Below are 1,234 nucleotides of genomic sequence, written 5' to 3' on the forward strand. Positions count from 1 at the left end.
CAAAACAAAAATACATTTTTAGAAAAGAAATTGTTAAATTTTTGTTTGTTGCAGGTTGCACTTCTTCATGCCCGGCTTCGTGCCGCTGACGTCCCGGGGCAGCCAGCAGTACCGCGCGCTCACCGTGCCCGAGCTCACCCAGCAGATGTTCGACGCCAAGAACATGATGACGGCCGTGGACCCGCGGCACGGGCGCTACCTCACCGTCGCCGCCATGTTCCGGGGCCGCATGTCCATGAAGGAGGTGGACGAGCAGATGCTCAACGTCCAGACCAAGAACAGCAGCTACTTTGTCGAGTGGATCCCGAACAACATGAAGGTGGCCGTGTGCGACATCCCGCCCCGAGGTCTAAAGATGTCGGCCACCTTCGTGGGAAACACCACAGCCATCCAGGAGCTGTTCAAGCGCGTGTCAGAGCAGTTCACCGCCATGTTCAGGTATATGCGGCACGAGCATTTCTAAATCTTTCTTTAAAAACAGACCATCAAATTAATTTTTTTTTTGTTTTTTGTTTTAGGAGGAAAGCCTTCTTGCACTGGTACACTGGAGAGGGTATGGATGAGATGGAGTTCACTGAGGCCGAGTCCAACATGAACGACCTCATCTCCGAGTACCAGCAGTACCAAGAGGCCACCGCTGAGGAGGAGGGAGACTTTGAGGAGGAAGAGGAGGAAGAATAGGGGAGTCTGATTACCAGGGAAGAAAAGCGTAGCCAAAATACGCTTAACACAACTTCGTATTTTATGTTAATGACAATGCCTGCATTGCAGTGCTGCTGTTCCCACAAGTGTAACAGCCTTGTGAAACTATTTTTCGTCTCGAAATCGAATCTGAACTACTATATGTAATTTAAGTTTGAAAAGTGTTGCCCTCATTAACATATCCAATGAGACGTTTGCAATGTTACTTATGCCTGTGTTTTTGCAATGTCATGTGTCTGAAATGCAATAGTTTCTAATGAAAAACCTCTTCCATGCTCTTTCAATGGAAAAACAACGACAGCAGGGATGCCTGTGTCCATGTGTAAACAGCGCATTAAAAACATATCGCTTGTAAAAAAAGGAAGCCGAGAGTAAAAAGTTTATTCCCCCGACTCGTTGTGGCGCCAGGCGCAAAGCGCTTATAACCGCAATCTTGTAACTCATTTCATTCGTGGGACGGCGCGCCACGAACTGAAAACGTGAAAAAGGGAAATGGGCGAATGGGGGGGTTGGGAGAGGTGGGGGGTCATAG

General features: G+C 48.3%; 1 protein-coding gene across 1 annotated transcript in view; it reads left to right on the plus strand.

The window, feature by feature from the left end:
- LOC113204742 (tubulin beta-4B chain-like) overlaps positions 1-1,066 on the plus strand; it is a 9,905-nt gene extending 8,839 nt beyond the window's left edge. Inside the window, exons 6-7 of the mRNA XM_026420022.2 lie at positions 55-438; positions 519-1,066. Coding sequence (XP_026275807.1) covers positions 55-438; positions 519-681 — 547 coding nt within the window. The 3' untranslated portion in view covers positions 682-1,066. The remainder of the gene's footprint in view (positions 1-54; positions 439-518) is intronic.
- The last annotated feature ends 168 nt before the right edge of the window (positions 1,067-1,234 follow it).

The sequence above is a fragment of the Frankliniella occidentalis genome, unplaced genomic scaffold (assembly GCF_000697945.3).
Source record: "Frankliniella occidentalis isolate FOCC.00 unplaced genomic scaffold, Focc_3.1 Scaffold7, whole genome shotgun sequence".
Taxonomy (NCBI): domain Eukaryota; kingdom Metazoa; phylum Arthropoda; class Insecta; order Thysanoptera; family Thripidae; genus Frankliniella; species Frankliniella occidentalis.